The following is a 17,006-nucleotide window of genomic DNA, read 5'->3' on the forward strand; positions in this document are numbered from 1 at the left end:
CAATGTAGCAGCTAAAAAGGCCAATGCAATTTTAGGCTGCATCAATACAAGTATAGTGTCTAGATCAAGAGAAGTAATGGTGCCACTATATTCTGCTTTGGTCAGGCCCCACCTGGAATATTGTGTCCAGTTCTGGGCACCACAATTTAAAAAGGACAATGAGAAACGAGCATGTCCAAAGAAGAGCGACTAAAACGGTGAAGGGCCTGGAAACCATGTCCTATGAGGAATGACTTAGGGAACTGGGGATGTTTAGCCTGGAGAAGAGAAGGTTAAGAGGTGATATGATAGCCCTGTTTAAATATTTGAAGGGATGTCATATTAAGGAGGGAGCAAGATTATTTTCTGCTGCTCCAGAGAGCAGGACCCAAAACAATGGATGCAAGCAACAGGAAAAGAGATTTCACCTCAACATTAGGAGGAACTTCCTGACAGTAAGGGCTGTTCCACAGTGGAACATACTCCCTCGGAGTGTATTGCCGTCTCCTTCCCTGGAGGTCTTTAAACAGAGGGTTGATGGCCATCTGTCGGCGATGCTTTGATTGAGAGTTCCTGCATGGCAGGGGGTTGGACTGGATGGCTCTTGTGGTGTCTTCCAACTCTATGATAGATTCTATGATTCTATTTTATTACCTGCTTTCAAAATTTTATTACCCAAGAGATGGGTTTTGTTTTATAGACATAAAGAAACATACTCTCAGAATATAACTGTCTACAGCAGATTTGGCTTTGTCGTTAAGAATTTAATATTGAAACACATAAAACAAATAGCCTTGATGAAGCACTGACAGTATCCAGCTTTCACCCAAGACCATGCACTTGTGAACAGCAGACAATCACTGACATGCTTGCCACTAGACAAACTACAGCATGGGTGCAACAGCAATATGTAGGGCTGTTTCCCTGTTGACCTCTCTACCTTATCTTACAGAAGGAAGGAGAAAGGGCAGGTTAATCATCTGCAAACAGGGCCTCCAAGAGAAATTGGCAAGGGAAAACAACATTGCTTTCATATACATGTGGTGGGGTGAGGGGTCTCCTCTCAAAATGTCCAAATGGACATTGACTGATTAACACTTTCCAATAAAGATACAGTGGTACCTCGGGATACGAAATACCCAGGTTACGAAATTTTCGGGATACGAAAAAATCCCATAGGAAATCATTGTTCCGGGTTACGAATGTTTTTTCGGGATACGAAGAAAATTTTTGGTGCTTTTTTCGGCTTTTTCGCACAAAACGCGGCTTTTCCCCATTAGCGCCTATGGCAATTCGGCTTACGAAGGCTTTTCGGGTTACGAAAGCGGCCGCGGAACGAATTAATTTCGTAACCCGAGGCACCACTGTAATCATATAACATGGAATTTTAAAGTTGTGGTTTTCTCTTCTTCTTTGTGCAAAAATACAGTTATGATAAAATATGAACAAATCAGAGAGCTTTTGGTGTATCATTATGAAAGCATAATTGAACATGGTGGCTAATCTCAGGCAATAATCTTTGAGAATTCCTGGAGACTATGAGAAGTCCCAGCAGACTGGAAGGGGGGGGGGCAAATGTTATCCCCATCTTCAAAAAGGGAAAAGAAGACTCAAATAATTACTGTTTAGTCAGCCTAACATTAATACCAGGAAAGATGCTAGAGCAGATCATAAAACAGTCTGTAATACTTAGGGGCAAAACAGTCTGCCCCTTTGTGCTGCCTTCCAGACGGCTTGAGAGCATGGCGTTTACACAGCACATGCTCCCAAGCCGCTCAGAAGCCACTTGGCTGTTTATACCGGGGGGGGGGGGGAGGCTGCATGATGCTCTGGTGGTGCGGTGTTTACACGCCACATGCTACTGGAGTGAAGAGCCCTGGTGGTGCAGTGGTTAAGTGCCTGTACTGTAGCCACTCACTCAAAACCATAAGGTTGCGAGTTCAATATTAGCGAAAGGGCTCAAGCTTAGCTCAGGCTTGCATCCGTCTGAGGTTGCTAAAATGAACACTAGATTGTTGGGGGCAATTAGCTTACAGTTGCAAACCACGTAGACGCTGTTAGTTCAGTGTGAAGCAGTATATAAATGAAGCTGTTTGTGTCATAAGGCCGGCTTCCGGCTACGGTGCAGGTGGAAAAGCCAGCTTTTTGCCACCCGAAAAAAGAGCAGGTATTTGCTGCTTTTTCAGGTGGTTTCAAGACAGATTGAGGCTGTGGCGTGCAGTTGCCACAGCCCTAATCAGGCTTCAGAAGGAGCAAATTCAAGCCACCCCTTCTGCTAGTCTATTTCACCCCTTAGAAAGGAATGTTGTAATCATTAAAAGTCAAAATGGTGTTCTCAAAACAAGCCATGCCAGATTAATCTCATCTCTTTTTCTGATAAGAGTTACATACTTGGTACAAGAGGGGGATGCTGTGGATGTAGCATACCTTGATTTCAGTATGGCATTTGACAAGTTCCCCCATGTTATCCTTGCAAACAAGCTAGTAAAATGTGGACTAGACAATGCAATTGTTTGGTGGATTTGTAGTTGGTTGACTGACCAAACCCAAAGATTGCTCACCAATGGCTCTTCCTCACTGGGTGATGCCTGATTTGACAACAGTACATGCAAAAGGGATCTAGGAGTCTTAGTAGACCACAAACTAAACATAAGTGAACAGTGTGATGCAGCAGTTATAAAAGCTAGTATGATCCTAGGCAGCATCAACAGGAGTGTAGTGTCTAGATCAGTAGTGGCAAACATTTTAGGGGCTGAGTGCCCGAACTAAAAGGTCTTCTGGCACCGGGTGTTACCCGGTGTCAAGGGCAGGACCATACACCCTCTGGATGTGGGACCTCTGTCCTCCGGGAGTGGGACTTCTTCCCACCGCCCTCCTGGGCCTTCAGTTGCCTCTCGAGAGACAGTAAAGGCCTGGGGGGGGGGGAGAGAAGAAGAACAGGTGTGCATCTCTTCCTCCTGCTCTCCCGTGTCATCCCTGGCCTTCAGCTGCCTCCGGAGAGGCTGGGGAGCTTCGGGAAGGAGAACTGGTGCGTGTCTCTTACTCCCCCCACACTGTCTCCAGCCTTCAGTTGCTTCTGGAGAGGCAATTAAAGGCAGGGAAGGGTCGGGAAGGAGGAGAAACAGGCGGGCACTTCTTCCTCCTCTTCCCTCTGCCGCATGCCAGGGGAAATGACATTACGTGCCAGCTCTGGGACACTTGCCATAGGTTTGCCATCTTTCTTCTGCTTTGGTCAGAATACTATGCCCACTTTTGAGCACTACAATTCAATAGGCAAGCTGGAGTGTTTCTAGAGGAGGACAAATAAAATGGTGAATGGCCTAGAAACTGTGCTGTATGAAGAGTGATTCAGAGAGCTGGGTATGTTTAGCCTAGGGAAGAGAAGGTTAAGGGGTGACAGGATAGCCATGTTTAAATATTTGAAGTGATATCATATTGAAGATGGAGCAAGCTTGTTTTCTGCTGCTCCACACACTAGGAAAGCTATAGGAAAAGAGATTCCACCTAAACTTTAGGAAGAATGTCCTCCAGAAAGAGCTGTTTCACAATGTGTATTCCTGCATGGCAGTGGGTTGGATTGGATGGTCCTTGTGGTCTCTTCCAACTCTGTGATTCTGATTCTGTCTGAATATGACCACAGGTAAACTTTCATAAATGCTTTATTTCCTATACACCAAATAATGTACTTTATACAAAGCAACAATATGCCTAATCAGCCAACGCAGCAGTTCCCAACCTTTGTTGGGCCGCGACCCCCATTGGGGAGGAAAGTCCCACCCGCGGCCTGCCTGATTGGTTGGGAGGCCGGGAAGGGGCAGGATTTTCAGCCACCTACAATCCCCAGCAGGCTTTGCGGCCGGAAGTCCTGCCCCTTCCCGGCCTCCCAACCAATTAAGGAGGCCGCCAAGGGAAAAGGGGCGGGACTTCTGGCCGCAAAGCCCGCTGGGGCTTGCAGTCCCGTCCCCTTCTTCCCGCGGTTGCCTGGCAGCCACGGGGAGAAGAGGAGGCGGTGGCCCCACCCGTCCTTTCTTCCCGCTGGGTGCTGCACCCGCAGGAAGGAAGGGAGAAGGTGGTCCGCACACGTCCCTTCCTCCTTGCGCGTGCCTGCGCCAACACCAGCACTCGCAGGGAGAAGGGAAAGGAGGGAGCACTGCCCCTTCCCCTTTTCCCCCGTGTGGTGCCTGCTCCAGCGCCCGCACCTGCGGGGAGAAGGGAGGTGGGGGGATTCCCAACCTGGTGACTCCTGAGAAGGGGTCGCAACCTCCAGGTTGGGAACCCCTGAGCTAATGCAATGGAAGAAAGCTATGAGGTTGTTGTTATTGTTTCTTTGAGGGAAGGGGCCATTAGAAACTCATGGGCCCCTAGACAAATGATCCAGCTGAACCACCTCTTATAGGCCCTATCGTCAAGTACAAGTGTGTCAAATGGGAGGAGTAGGTCAGCTCTAGACAATAATTCCCAGAATCCCCCAAGATGTTAGGATATTCTGAGAACTGAAGTGCAAGAAGTTACTTTCCCAATATTTGCAGTTTGCACCTACCGTATATCAGAACTACTTATCAACATATTATCATAGAATGCCTAAAGAGAGGTTTAAAAGAGACTTTAGCTGAGTAATCGTATACAGTTACATGATCTTTGAGGATAAGGCTTTGAGGTACAGCTCCTCAGAGAAAGTTCTGAGGAGGATATGAACAAAGGAGGAATAGTGGCACCAGATAAGGCTCAGGAGAGCAGTTCAAATGAGACAGCAATGCAGGGAGAGGGACAGATGAAATCCTTTGAGGTTGCAGAAGACCATGGGACACTGGAAATCTGAAGAGGTCCTAAAGCTAAAGGCAAGGAGGTTCTGGGGGGGGGGGGTGAAAACCATGTAGGGCTTTGAAGGTAAGTACAGGGGCATTTCCTACATCTAGGAACTGACTGGAAGTGGGCATAGGAATGTAAAGTGTAGGTTGGAAATCACACCTTATGTGCTGGTGCTTCATGATGTTGCCTCTCCTGCCATTAAAGGGATAGGAGAGGAAGAAAAAATATTTATTTCAGAAGGCAATACAGAACAGAAAGGGGATGGGAGCAGATAAATAGGAGGTAGCAGCAGTGGCAGCATGGTGCAGTGATTTCAGTGTTGAACCGAGAGACTGGAGACCAGAGTTCAAATCACCACTCAGCCATGGATGGCCTTGGGCAAGTCACATTCTCTCAACCTCAGAAGTAAGTAAAGAAAAACCTCCCCCTGAAAAAAAAAATCTTGTCAAAAAACACACACAGTAGAGTTTCCATAAGTTGAAAATGACTAGAAGGCACACAACAACAACAACAAAATGGGTAAAACATGGAAGAACTGAAAGAAAAACAGGCAGATCTTAAAACAGCCATGCCAATATGTCTTTAGCCATTACATCTCAATAGTTCATTTGAAGCTTTAAACTGCATGGCAGGAAAGGCGATTATGAATAAAAGGAATTTTGTAATTTTTATTCTAAAACCTTGTATAACTGAAGCATGGCTGTATTTAATAGGAGACTGATCACCTGAAATTTATCCTTGGAAATCCCAATTTAATCCCCCTCCCTGCTTTCCCAATGTTCCTCATAATTTACTGCAACAAAAAGAAAAAGGTGAAAGCTAAAATTATCCCTCTGTTGGCCTGTTGGCATGGAAGCAACATCACCCATGGCCACAGCAATGCCAGAAGGGTAAAAGCTTAGAAATCAGTCACACCACAGGGCCAAGGGACATGCAGCTTGGAAGTGCCTCATTTAAAGAGAATCACAAACTGAAATGAAAAAGAAAAACCAGAGAACAATAGTGGGTGTGCAGAGAGACACCATCAAAGCAAGGGACATTAATATATATATATTTAAAAGGATGATGGCAATAATTTCTGTCTGATTTGAAATCTACAATAGAGAAAGCCACAGGCACCAATTGTACCTACCAGTCAAGTCCTGACAGTCTTATTAGCAAAGTGCCCAAGGGCAGCCTGGTTTTTAGCAGGGCACTTATTTTACAAGGATTGTATGTGTGTGCATGTGTGGAGGGGGAAGTTTAACTTGTCCAGTGGGAGACTTTAAAAAAGATGCATTCTGAAAAGCAGCAGGGAAGCAAGAACTGAGAAAGTGAGGTGGAAAAAAATTGCAAAGAATAAAAGGGAACAAAAGGCAAAGTCAAGGAACCAGAAGTGCTTTTCAGTCTTGGAAAAAAGAAGACAATTCTTTCTATGGGAGGAAAAGCATAGAAAAGTGAAATTGATACTATCAAATAAAAGAGAGTTGAGAAAACAGTAAAACAAAAGAACAAGTAAAAGGAAAACAATTATTTCTTAAAATTAAGGGAAGGTTTTTTTTCTTTTTAAAAAATGCACAACACACATAAATCTTGGGGGGGGGGAACCCCACCCCACAACAATTTTATTATTTTATCACTTTCTAGCAGGGTCAGAAACTGAATCCAACATTTTGAGGTAGTGATATTACAAAGGGTGCACAAACTGTGGAAGCCCTGTGTTGTAGTGATCATCTGAACAAAGATCTTAAGAGCCCAGGCTGACTCATATGGGGAAGATAAAGACAGACTAGTGAAATGGGCTGGAGTATGCATCAAGAAGGGCAATGGTCTACAAGTCTACACAGATCTAACTGGTAGATTTGATCATGGAGCCCTTAAAATAAAAGTTAACCAGCTGCATGAGATTGAACAGATGAGACTTGTTACAGCCTCAGCGTCAGAAAACGCTTTTCAAGCTATGTCCCCAGTTTACTTTTAAAGACACACACATATTCTTGCCTTTATTAAGACAACACATAATCATGTTAAAAAAGCTTCAGTACCGAGCCAACAGGTTTTTTTTTACCTTGGGATCCGCAGTGAGCAATTTGAATGCTTGATACACTTGTGCTTCCTTCACGCCTCCACCAAGATCCAGGAAATTGGCAGGCTTCCCACCATTAAGGGAAATTATATCACAGGTTGCCATAGCAAGCCCAGCGCCATTGACTGTAATTAAGAGAGTCAGATGGTTGTATTTTTAAAAGGTAAAAGGCAGACTTGTATGCATGTAGATTAAATGTGCCAATGCCATAAGGGATTTTTAAATAATAATAATAATAATAATAATAATAATAATAGTAAAGCAAAGAAAGGTGGTGGTGGGGAAGAAATAAGGAGAAAGATATGGTTGTTAGGAGAGACAGGATACAACGTACCAAATTATGCCTGCTTGCAAGTCCAGTGCCTGCTTGCAAGTCCAAAGGAACACACATTTGCTGAAAAGTACCTTAGTTCATTGAGTGAAATTCAGAAAAATCACTGTTGAATGTAGGCAATAAAGATTAGCATAAGGAAAGAAACCATCCTGTATTGATGATGTTTATTTCAACAGGGTCTGGGCTCATGCATAGTAACCCTGAGAGTTCTTTTTCTTACAGCTTCAGCACAGACTTTTGATAGAGAAACTGATATGCCACCTTTCTGATCTTTACTGCACTTGCCTTCTATCTCAAAGTGTGAAACAAAATGAGTAAGAGCATGCAACAGAAGATTTGGCTGGTACAGTGGTTTTCAAAGATATGTACAATTTGTAAGGAGGAATCAGATGTAACATCATGTGCGAAGCAGGAGCAACTCTATATAAAAAAGAAAATCCTTTCAAATGCCAATCACCTGGAATCAAAGTAGCAGAGGAGGATACAATTTAAAATAGGTAGATCATCATCATGCCCTCCAATTGCCAGCTCAGCTGGTCTTGTGCCTACTATTTCTGAAGACAAACTGAACCAGTAAATAATGGCTGTGGTTTCTACATGTTTGAAGGACGTCTTAGGTAAGCAAAAGCACATCCATTTGGAAGGTAAAGGAAAAAGGAATTTTGGAAACAAGCAAGCATATAAACAACTTAAATCATTCTGTAAGCTTCCAACACATCAACAAAATATTGTGGGCATACAAATATAAAAGTATAACAATAACAGCTCATGGTCTGAAAAGGAAACTATTGGGTTCACAATGAACAGTAAGACACAATCTGTTATCCATGGATATATTTTCCCCATTTATTAATTTTAAAATATTTATATATTTCTCTTCACTGGGACCAGTTTCAAGGGCAGTTAACCTAATTCAAATATTAATATGAAAAAGATGCAGAATAAAACATGAAGTAGTTGAATAAAAAGAAAAAAAGAAAAAAAAAGCAGCCTGGTTATAACATGTAAAACATTTAAGAGCTTAAAAGAAAGCAATATGGATGAAAGTTAGGGAGGATACTTAATATACAGGGTGCTGCTGGTAAAAAGGCCCTGACTCTGATTGCCACTGGTTTCACTTCTGAACAGAGAGAATAGACTCAGGTGGAGAAGTGGGATTGAAAGTAAAATGGTATAGAACAGAACAAGTGGAATGTTAAAGTGTTGGATGGAGACCTCATACATCCTGATTCGAGTCTTTTTTCAGCATTGAAAGTCTCTGAATTCCCTTGGGCCAGTCACTCTCTCTTACCCTGACTTATCTAACAGTGTTGTTAGGAGGATAAAGTGGGGAAGGAGAGGAACCATATAAGCTACCTTGAGTTCACTGGAACCATAACTGGATAGAAATGGAACCTATAAGTAAAGATATCACAAATAAATCACTTCTTATTTTTTCTATGGCCCATAGCACCTTTTCATTGGTCAGGAGGGGAAGAGGGTTCCAAAGAAAACAGAAATCAGGAAATATCTTTGTCCTAGCCATGTGACTTGTATGAATAAAATGAACATGATGACACAGGCTATGGATTTAGCTTTGCTCCCCTTTCCGCTCCTTGCTTAAGCTGTGCCACTCCATCTATAGCTGCTGTTATCACATTCAGCAGAACATCTGGAGCAATGGATTGAAAGTGCAAGAAAAGAGATTCCACTCAACATTAGGAGGAACTTTTTGACAGTAAGAGCTGTTCGACAGTGGAACACACTCCCTCGGAGTGGGGGAGTCTCCTTCTTTGGAGGTTTTTCAACAGAGGCTGGGTGGCCATCTGTTGGGGGTGCTATGATTGTGAGTTCTTGCATGGCGGGGGTGGGTGGGTGTTGGACTGAATGGCCCTTGTGGTTTCTTCCAACTTTATGATTCTATTATTCTATCTGAAACAGGGTGCATATTGTGCTCTTTGATGAACACACATCTTTGAGAACCTTCTCACTGGCTGAAAGGGGAAACAAAGAGGGTGGGCATCACTGAAGGTTTGATCCATGAAACACCTGGCTTTCTGAAAAAGGACTGGTCTTTTTGCTGTCTTCTTCTCGACTGGTAGAAAGTGACTAGGGAAACAGTGAGAAAAAGTCAAGGCATACTGAAGTGGAGAAAAAAAACACAGTAATTGGATGCCCAGGAAAATTTAGGGTGGTGGGGATAGCACAGGACCTCTTGTCCAAGACTTTTTCAAGCCTAGCAGTGCCGCTGATTATACAGCACATTGGGAGAAAAGTAAAAAAGGTGTGCCTCTAAAATCCCAAACAATGTCACAAGGTATCTGTTCCCGGTTGGTTCAACATGACTGCTCCTCTCTCAGGGTCACCAGAGGCCCTCCTTTTCCAGGACATGTCCTCCATTTCAACATTCTGTTCAGAAGGAATTCCAAAATGTTTTCCATTATGAGCATGACTAAGAAGCATGAATTTATCTTTATATGAGGTTTTTAACATTTATTTTGAAATGACCAACATTTTTTCTTGAATGTCCAACATTTCATGGTGCCCTGTCCCTTCTGCAATTTTTGTTGCAGAGATCACTTGTATTGTATAGATCCAGGATGGGCAGCTTGTGACACTCCAGTGTTGTTGGATCTGGCCATGGTGGTACAAGCTTTGGTTACATCTGTTTGGATTGTGTAACATGCTGATCATGGGGCTGGCTCTGAAAAATGCTCAGAAACTTCAGTTGGTCTAAAGAGCTGCAGCCAGGGTGCTAACTGGGGCTGGCTACAGGGAGAGCACAACTCCCTTGCTGCAACAGCTCCAATGGCTGCTGATCAGATTCCAGGAACAATTCAAAGTACTGATTTTGATGTTTAAAGAACTAAGGTATATGGCTCAGGTCCAAGTGTGGCCTTGATACATAGGAACACCGTGTCCCTCACCAGGAACCACATCCGACAGACCTCCTATATCGAGTGTATCTACCTGACCCTAAAGGCTAGGGACAGTCTAGGGATTCTGTTAGTGTATCGGCCACCCCGTGCATTAGCGGACTCCCTTAACAAGCTGACACAACTGGTCGCTGAGCTGATGTTGGAGACGCCCAGGCTTCTTGTCCTGGGCGACTTCAACATCTCCCTCACGGCCAGCTATGTTCCATCCGGTGCGGCTCAGGAATTCATGGATACCATGGCGGCCATGGGCCTGTCCCAGCTGATACAGGGTCCTACGCACTGTGCGGGTAATACTCTCGATTTGGTCTTCTGTTCGGAGGCGGAAAATCCGTGGGTGGAAATAGCTAATGTTTTCCCCCTGTCATGGACGGATCATTTCCTGGTAGAGGTGAAAATCAAGGTCTCTACCCAGATCCCCCCCGGGGGTGGTGGACCTGTTAGGATGGTCCACCCTCGAAGGCTGATGGAACCTGAGAGGTTCCAGGAAGCCTTAGAGGGGCTCACGGTTGGAAAAGACGGCGACTCTGTTGATGCCCTTACCGGTATTTGGAATACCGGTCTTTCGGGGGCTATACACAGGATCGCTCCCAAGCGCCCTCTCAGGCCCGCTTCCAAGCGTAAGCCCTGGTATACGGAAGATCTCCGGGCAAGGAAGCGGGCTCTGCGACGGCTAGAGTACCGTTGGCGGAAACACCTTCGCTTAGACGACAAGGCTCTCCTAGACCAACCGTTAGAGGACTACGGAGAGGCAATACGAGCAACAAAGAACTCGTTCTATGGTGCTCGTATTGCGTCCGCTGAGTCGCGTCCGGCAGAGTTGTTCAGGGTGGTCAGGGAGCTAACTCAGCTCCCTCCCGCCCTGAACCAGATCCTTGAACCTTCTAAGGCCTGCTGTGACCTGTTTAACGACTTTTTTGCGGATAAAACCTCTCGTATAAGCGAAGGTCTGAACGCCGACATTATAGCAGAACCTAGGGTAGAAGTGTTCAGAGCCTCCGTGGACTATGTTAAACTGGATCAGTTTGAGTTGGTGAGTACCAAGGATGTGGACAAGATCCTCGGAAGTGTTCGGAAAACAACCTGCTCTCTTGATCCCTGTCCCTCGTGGTTAGCGGCCCAGGGGGGACCGGCGGTAACATTATTGTTACGCCGGATAATTAATACATCTCTCAGGGATGGGCTATTTCCATCGGATCTTAAATTGGCCATTGTAAAACCGATCCTAAAAAAGCCCTCCCTCGACCCCCTGGTTCATAATAATTATCGGCCTGTTTCGCTGCTACCATTTTTGGGTAAGGTGATCGAGAGGGCGGTTGCGATCCAGCTTCAGGCGGTCTTGGATGAAACGGATTATCTGGACCCATTTCAAACTGGCTTCCGGGCGGGTTACGGGGTTGAGACGGCCATGGTCGCCTTGGTCGATGATCTCCGTCTGAGCATCGACGGGGGAAGCGTGTCCCTGCTGGTGCTCTTGGACATCTCAGCGGCTTTCGATACCATAGACCATGGTATCCTTCTGGGACGCCTGGCAGAGGTGGGGATCGGGGGCACTGCGCTCCAGTGGTTCCGGTCCTACCTCTCCGGGACGTCCCAGATGGTGCAGCTGGGAGACGTGTGCTCTGATGAGAGGCCCCTTAAAACCGGGGTCCCTAAAGTAGCCATTCTGTCTCCCATGCTATTTAACATTTACATGAAACCGCTGGGAGAGATCATCCGGAGACATGGGGCGCGGGGTTATCAGTACGCTGATGACACCTAAATCATTTTCTCTATGTCTCCGACTGATGCAGTGACTGGGGATGGCGTCTCTCCTCTCGTGGCCTGTCTAGAGTCAGTAATGGGCTGGATGAGGGAAAACTGACTCAAGTTGAATCCAGAGAAAACGGAGGTACTAGTGATAGGTTCTCCTGGTCCAGGAATGGCGGTGGTTCCACCTGTCCTGAACGGGGTCACACTCCCTGTGAAGGACTCCGTGCGCAGTCTGGGGGTGCTTCTTGACTTGTCGCTTCATCTGACTGCTCAGGTGAATGCGACGGTCAAGAGCACCTGTTATCAGCTTCGGCTGATTCGCCAGCTGCGTCCATACCTGGCCCAGAGGGACCTAGAAACTGTTGTACATGCTCTGGTAACTTCGAGACTGGATTTCTGCAATGTACTCTACATGGGGCAACCCTTATACCAAACCCGGAAGCTTCAAATGGTGCAGAATATGGCAGCCAGGCTGGTCACTGGCGTTTCCAGGGCCAGCCATATAACACCTGTGCTGAAAGATCTCCATTGGCTGCCCATCCGCTTCCGGGCTCAATATAAGCCGTTGGTGATTACCTATAAAGCCCTAAATGGCTTGGGCCCAGGATACCTAAAGGACCGCCTCTCCCCGTACATTCCGCCTCGCACCCTCAGAACGTCTGGGCAGCAGCTACTGAAGGTGCCTGGGGCTAGGTTAGCCTCCACGACACGGAGGACATTTTCCACGGCTGCCCCAGCCCTTTGGAACACGCTGCCCACTGAGCTCCGCTCGTCTACCACCCTGGCCCAATTCAGGAAGGACCTAAAAACCTTCCTGTTCCAGCAGGCATTCCCCGAATAAAACCCTGTGGGCCTCCCTCCTCTTCCGTGGCCAAGAGGTTGGGCTATGGGGCTTTTTTGCTGTTTTTATGGCTTTCTGCTGTTATGTATTTTTAATTGCTGTATTGTTGTGTTGTGTTTTTAACCTGTTGTAAGCCGCCCTGATCATGGGAAGGGCGGGATATAAATAAAAATTTTATTATTATATTATTAAGTTATCTGAAGGACTGTATCTCCCTTTATGAGCCCAATGGAGATCTAAGACCATCTGGACAGGGACATGTCTCTGTCCCATTATTCTCTCAGGTTCATTTGGTGGGAGCAAGGGAGAGGGCCTTCTTGGTGGCTGCTTCCAGGCTCTGGAAGTCCCTCCCTAGAGAGACCAGGATGGCTCCATGCCTGCTCTTTTCAGCGGCAGGTAAAAACATTTTTGTACCATCAGGCTTTTTCAAACTGATGAGGGCTGAGCTTTTCAATGCTGTGTGATGCAGATTTTAAGGTGTGTGTGTGTGTGTGTGTGCATATAGACACACACAAACACACATTAAAATCTGCATCACATAGCACTGAAAAGCTCAGCCCTCATCAGTTTGAAAAAGCCTGATGGTACAAAGTGCAGCCAATGGTGAGGGTTCATAAGAGCTCCTATCCAGTACCCTTTTCAGGGCTAGAAGTTAGCCATTCATGGTGAAGATAAGGAAATTGTCCCTGACATATACTAACAAGCAAATATGAAGCCAATCTTCTTTGGGGACTGCAGGTGAACTGAGGGCTACTGTATGATGCGTTCATGAGGAGTCCGAATTGATTAGCATCTACTAAACAGGGCCTAATTTGAATTGTTCTTATTTTAATGATGTTTTCACATTTCTCTTTTTCTAAATTCACACATAATTTCCTAGAGAATTAGATTAAAAAAAAACCCTTAGTACTAAACTGGGAGGAACTCTCCTTCACTTGCTACTGTTCCTTTAATTCTCTTGGCAGTCTTATGGCCCATGTCTAATTCCATTAACCTTAGCATAAAGCTAACACTCTGTAGTAAAATATTTTTGAAAACCCAATCTTCCTTTTAACCAAATTCCCACTGGTTACTGTTCTGACAACACTGCTTTAATTTTCTTCTAAAAATTTGCTGGCACTTCTGCTACATTAAATGCTGTCTGTGTTACAAATACACTGGCTCATCTGGGTGAGATAGAAGAAAACGGTCTGCCACATTAAAATGATGGCTGTTCTACAAAGTGAACTCTTTTTTAAAAAATCAATTGCACACAGGCTTTGCTTGAAATGAACAGGAACCCACCATTTGGATGGGATTTCTTTAGCATATAATTTGACAGTACTATTGGTTTAGTGAGTCACAAATCTTTTTTTTAATGTTAATTCCATTAAGATTAAAGCTCCACACCGAAGCAACAAATCGGTTCCACCACAATCTCTACATCTTGCAATTAAGCAGGGCAAGCATAAATCTATGTACTATAAATGGTGAGTAGCAAAAAAACGCATTTTCCTCAATGATGTTTTTACTTCTTGTGTTGACTTTTAAAAACAAGCAAATGGAATAGAACACTTACATTAAATTCAGATCTTTTGCTTACTTAAGTCAAATCCGTGAAGGAAAAGAAGAGAAAAACAAAACCTTTACAAATATAAGGTTCCAATCTTCTATGGCTATCTCTTGCAATAGGTAATCATCATCCATTAGACCAATGGATGGACAGGTAATATGGTGGAGAAATTCTATATCATTTTAAGTGATCATAAAATCTAATCTAACATTTGGAAAGTCACAAAAATATAACAAAACAAGTGAAAACAAAAGCCCTACTGGCCTGGATCCAAAAGTCTAGGTAGGAAGATTATATGAACTTAAAGGGGGAAATTCTCCATTCCACATAGGCCAAACTAGACATCATTGTTTCAGAAATGTACATATTTGTGAGGTTTGCAGTATATTTCAGAGAAGCAAAATCATTAGGAAAGACAAAATGTAACTATCAGTTGCAGCCAAACTCCTTCATCCAATGGAACTTACATAAATGTTGACTTACTGAATCCTCATTAATTCAATGGGTCTACTCCTGATGGGAGTAGCAATTAGATTTGTACAAAAATCATACGTACAAATTTAAAACGTATGACATGGGGGGGGGGGAGTTATAAGTACACTTGAGACAATGGAGAGAATACATAAATAAATAGGACCTAGGGGGAAAATGTGCCAAAAATTCATGAACTTCAGTAATGTGTGTGTGTGCATGCGTGTGTGAAAGTCTTGTAATCCAACATGGAACTAGACTGGGATGAAAATGCCTGTGGGATTCTGAGCAACACAATGAAAATGAGCTAATTTTTTACTTCCTTAGTTCTAATTATGTCTACTTCTGTACATCCTGAAGAGTAAACAGCAGTTTGGGGAGATGGGTGATTTAAACTGGGTGGGACCAGTTAAACCCTATTGCAATCTCATATAGCTTTTTTCACAATGAAAACAATGTGAGGGATTTTGATAATTTCCCAGGTAAAGTCTGACAGCTCTCCTGTCCTGAAGAAAGGGGGATTTAGAAGTGGTCTCCAACAGATCTTAATGGTCTGCTATCAAAACAATAATAGAGGGGTGCCCTAGTGCATGCAATAAAGTCCACACAAATGCCTGCAAACACTTAAGCTCCCCCCCCCAGTCATGGTGTGCAATTTTTTTTTTAAAAAAGGAACTACTTCAGAACAAGTTTCATGCAGAGAATGACACAGAGAATATCAAATCTAAATTTAAATGATAGTTCCATAAGAAATTGTCATTTGATGTGAAGATAAATGTAGGTTCTCCACCTGTGGGAACATTCTTATCTCACTCCAGAAAAAGAAGGGTAGAAATGAAAATTTCAAGAGATAAATCATTACAATATTTGTTGGGTTGACATTATTGCACAAAATGAAGGGGAGGAATAGGGGAACGGCTGAAGCAAGTCCAGCAAAACTGGCTAATCACACTGAAAAGCCTCTACTGACTACAGAAGGGCTGGACAGATTGCAGCCTGCAGCCTGTGGGCCCATTTTTTGTGCCCTAGATGCCCCTCCAACAGTTCCAAACCTCCCATTAAAGGTTTTTTTTTTTTGTTCAATATGTTTTTCGGATCATTTCCCCCAAAACCATGCAGAAAACTTTCCAAATGTATGAAAACATACAAAATACTCCATACAATCCTACAACTACCCCAGAACTCTATGCTACCCCCCAAATACCTCCATTTTCCTCTACAGCTCCTCTCATGTCATTTCTTATCACCATTTTGGAAGGAACTACAAAGCAAAGCAGGTACTTGGGCTTGTTGAAGAGGGATGCAGCTCATGGTTCTGGGGGGCAAATTGACCCCTGGACTCTACACAGCTGCTCAGACTTAGATACTAGGCAAATGGCTTACAGTCTAAAAAGAGATCTACATACCAGTGTGGTGTACAGAGCTCAAGTAACTGCTTTTTGTCTTTATTTATTTAGAACTACTGATACTTCACAAAGACTGATGCTTTTTTCCTATTTATGTGGGTGAGACTTTCAGAAATAAAACTGCAGATTAAGTAACACACCCACTCAGTATCACTTGACATCTTTGATATTTATAGGGAAAATACACCAAAGTTATTGACTACATACAGTTTAAATGTGAAAAACAGCTCAGGACTACATTTTTAACATGAGTCTTTTGAGTTCAACAGCTTGTTTGATGGCTCTATCAAATCATTACCCATTTATTCATGGACATGAGAAACCAAAGAGTACTTATAGCCATGACCAAGGTCTCAAACATTCCAGATAAAATTTCTGAATGCTTGATGGTTGATGCCCACATTTTATGGCATGTTGCTCATAAGTGTGTGGTATTAGAACTGGGGCTTTGATTATTACTATTTCTATCAATTCCATTTATCCTATCCCTTCCTAAGGCTAAATACCAGTGTCCTCACGTATACTATTATATTCTTTTACTAACTCTGTTTACTTACTTATATTTCCTTTTCCGTAGAATCCTTAAATTCCTCTATAGAAACTACTCGCCTTCCTATTTATATCCCTTAATATAGTTACTAACACTGAGAAATTCTTTTTGCTTTCTCATACCAGTGAGCTAAGGAAGAGAATTTATGTAATAGGATAGCTATTCAGGTGAATCAAAGCTACGGTATATAACTGTTTTACTGTTTTATATATTTGTAGAAATGTATATTTTTAGATGTTGAGATGTTGGAAATAAATTTAATAAAAAATTAAAAAAAAAAAAAAGAACTGGGGCTAATTCAAACACTGCAGGAGCAGACTTCTACTCTGACA

At 43.6% G+C, this 17,006-nt stretch overlaps 1 protein-coding gene across 1 annotated transcript in view; it reads right to left on the bottom strand.

The window, feature by feature from the left end:
* Positions 1-17,006, bottom strand: part of SUCLG2 (succinate-CoA ligase GDP-forming subunit beta) — a 289,145-nt gene that overhangs the window by 96,891 nt on the left and 175,248 nt on the right. The window contains exon 9 of the mRNA XM_042452691.1: positions 6,836-6,978. Coding sequence (XP_042308625.1) covers positions 6,836-6,978 — 143 coding nt within the window. The remainder of the gene's footprint in view (positions 1-6,835; positions 6,979-17,006) is intronic.

The sequence above is a fragment of the Sceloporus undulatus genome, chromosome 2 (genome assembly GCF_019175285.1).
Source record: "Sceloporus undulatus isolate JIND9_A2432 ecotype Alabama chromosome 2, SceUnd_v1.1, whole genome shotgun sequence".
NCBI classification, from domain to species: domain Eukaryota; kingdom Metazoa; phylum Chordata; class Lepidosauria; order Squamata; family Phrynosomatidae; genus Sceloporus; species Sceloporus undulatus.